This window comes from Coregonus lavaretus (assembly GCF_964263955.1).
Source record: "Coregonus lavaretus genome assembly, chromosome: 22".
Taxonomy (NCBI): Eukaryota; Metazoa; Chordata; class Actinopteri; order Salmoniformes; family Salmonidae; genus Coregonus; species Coregonus lavaretus.
The window spans coordinates 9,030,999-9,034,245 of record NC_140009.1 but is presented as its reverse complement, the minus strand read 5'-3'; the positions used below and the strand labels follow the sequence as shown (position 1 = coordinate 9,034,245).

The 3,247-nt window shown below is 41.6% G+C and overlaps 1 protein-coding gene across 1 annotated transcript in view; it reads right to left on the bottom strand.

Annotated features, from left to right (window-relative positions):
- Positions 1 to 747: 747 nt before the first annotated feature.
- LOC311149490 (protein NDRG3-like) overlaps positions 748 to 3,247 on the bottom strand; it is a gene marked incomplete at its 3' end in the record, with an annotated part of 63,478 nt that continues 60,978 nt past the window's right edge. Inside the window, exons 17-18 of the mRNA XM_084186681.1 lie at positions 1,474 to 1,612; positions 748 to 754 (exon numbers count right to left, since the gene is read on the bottom strand). Coding sequence (XP_084042807.1) covers positions 748 to 754; positions 1,474 to 1,612 — 146 coding nt within the window. The remainder of the gene's footprint in view (positions 755 to 1,473; positions 1,613 to 3,247) is intronic.

Genomic DNA, 3,247 nt, shown 5'->3' with positions numbered 1-3,247 from the left:
TACAGCTCATTGAGTGCGGTCTTAGTGACAGCATCGGTTTGTGGTGGTAAATAGACAGCTACGAAAAATAGAGATGAAAACTCTCTTGGTAAATAGTGTGGTCTACAGCTTATCATGAGATACTCTACCTCAGGCGAGCAAAACCTCGAGACTTCCTTTATATTAGATTTTGTGCACCAGCTGTTGTTCACAAATATACACAGACTGCCACCCCTTGTCTTACCGGAGGCAGCTGTTCTATCTTGCCGATGCAGCGTAGATCCCGCCAGCTGTATGTTATCCATGTCGTAGTTCAGCCACGACTCGGTGAAACATAAGATATTACAGTTTTTTATGTCCTGTTGGTAGGATATCCGTGATTGTAGTTTGTCAATTTTGTTATCCAATGATTGTACGTTGGCTAATAGGCAGATTACCCACTCGCCATCGGATCCTTAGAAGGCACCCTGACCTACGTCCCCGATATCTGCGTCTCTTTCTCATGCGAATGACAGGGATTTGGGCCTTGTCGGGTGTCTGAAGAAAATCCTTCGCGTCCCGACTCGTTAAAGAAAAAATCTTTGTCCAGTACGAGGTGAGTAATCACTGTCCTGATATCCAGAAGCTCTTTTCAGTCATAAGAGACGGTGGCAGAAACATTATTTACAACCACAGGTGAAGTAAAATGACAGGATGTTACCATCTAACCGGTTCTGTGTCGTTCTGTGGCATGTACCCATAGCGGAAATATAAAATAGCAACATCTCTTCAATCTCTGCAGAGAGAATGAGAAACAACAAGAGATATGAAAAGAGAGTTTGACAAATAAGCTTCATGTCATAGCTACTTGCTATTTAAATGAACATTTATATGAAACAGTGGAGGCTGCTGAGGGGAGGACGGCTTATAATAATGGCTGGAATGGAGTCAATGGAATGGTATCAAACACTTCAAATAAGTGGTTTCCATCTGGTTGATACCATTCCATTGACTCCATTCCAGACATTATTATAAGCAGTCCTCCCCTCAGCAGCCTCCATTGATATGAACATTTGTTATTTGCTTCATGTCAGTAACATTTGTCAGTAACATTTGTTAGAAAACAAACACAATCCATTTGGTCCCAAAAAAGAACTATAGAACGTACACAAATAGCCTCTTGTTTTCATCAAGGAATCCACATCTTCAAACCGTCTTTGCATAACAGGAATATTTCTGCATAAAGGAAAACATGTTGCTGTCAATATGTGAACACTCATGACTTCATTGTGCCAGAACTGATGACGATTCACTTGACTAATAAGCACCAAGGAATACAACCGAACTTACTTGTTCCATAGATGTTCTCAATATATCTATGGCCAAAGATGCTTCTTTGGAACTCTTCAACCAGAATCATGACAACTGCCCTGCAGTGAGTGAGAGTTAGATAATTAGCCTTGCCAGTTGGAGTTTGAATCATTCAAAGTGATATGAAAACATTATGACACTCACTTCTCTGAGCCGTAGAGGTCCCAGGCCTTAGCTAAGCCTTTTGCCAGACCTGCAGGAGGGTTGTTGTATAGGATACGCTTGCTTTCTTCCAACTGACCAGCCCTCTTCAGGACGTTCCTAATGATTAAATAATAACGGCCTAATTTAGAAAAAAAATTCACAGGGGACATTTAAAGGGATAATTTGATAACTAGTTATGTGAATGTACTGGTGGACGTCTGGTGTGCGTGCAAAAACAATGGTGCTGATCTCTATCTGCTTCAAGGGGGCTCCCATCCCCAGTCTGGTCCAGCGATTCAGACCCAAAACTAAGGAATGGAAAGTTGCATGAGAAAATGTATCACCAATATTTTTTGTGTGAAAGAGAGCAATACCCAACCTGAACATCCTGGCAGTGAAATCATCCACTGTGACACTGCTGTGAAGATAGGAGCACATCCTTACATTGTGCAGAGATCAAGCCCCTTAGTAATCTACAGATTTCAATTTGACTTTAATGTACTAGAATCTTTGGTTTACATTAACCAACTACTTGGTCATACAGCCCTGTCTGTATTACCTGGCTTGAGTCCTGGCTCATCTTGTCCATCAGTCGGTTGTAGTGTGTTTTAAATGCTGGAGCCTGGTGGTAGGGTCTAACCATCTAATACTAGAAGATTCCATAGTCACACCATACATCAAGTAATACAGTGTTATAAGCACGTTTTGTATAGCATTGAGGGGTGGATGAGGACTCATTTCAGTGACAGTAGAACCTTCTAGTAGTCTTTTACCCCCAAATATATGTTTTTAAATGAAAGTTACTAGCTATAGCGTTCAGTCATTGGTCAATGCAGTCGCTGGAGATCTCTAATATATACTGGTTTATGCATAAGCATGGTCAATAATCTACTATGTACAGTGGGGAAAAAAAGTATTTAGTCAGCCACCAATTGTGCAAGTTCTCCCACTTAAAAAGATGAGAGAGGCCTGTAATTTTCATCATAGGTACACGTCAACTATGACAGACAAAATAAGAAAAAAAAATCCAGAAAATCACACTGTAGGATTTTTTATGAATTTATTTGCAAATTATGGTGGAAAATAAGTATTTGGTCACCTACAAACAAGCAAGATTTCTGGCTCTCACAGACCTGTAACTTCTTCTTTAAGAGGCTCCTCTGTCCTCCACTTGTTACCTGTATTAATAGCACCTGTTTGAACTTGTTATCAGTATAAAAGACACCTGTCCACAACCTCAAACAGTCACACTCCAAACTCCACTATGGCCAAGACCAAAGAGCTGTCAAAGGACACCAGAAACAAAATTGTAGACCTGCACCAGGCTGGGAAGACTGAATCTGCAATAGGTGAGCAGCTTGATTTGAAGAAATCAACTGTGGGAGCAATTATTAGGAAATGGAAGACATACAAGTCCACTGATAATCTCCCTCGATCTGGGGCTCCACGCAAGATCTCACCCCGTGGGGTCAAAATGATCACAAGAACGGTGAGCAAAAATCCCAGAACCACACAGGGGGACCTAGTGAATGACCTGCAGAGAGCTGGGACCAAAGTAACAAAGCCTACCATCAGTAACACACTACGCCGCCAGGGACTCAAATCCTGCAGTACCAGACGTGTCCCCCTGCTTAAGCCAGTACATGTCCAGGCCCGTCTGAAGTTTGCTAGAGTGCATTTGGATGATCCAGAAGAGGATTGGGAGAATGTCATATGGTCAGATGAAACCAAAATAGAACTTTTTGGTAAAAACTCAACTCATCATGTTTGGAGG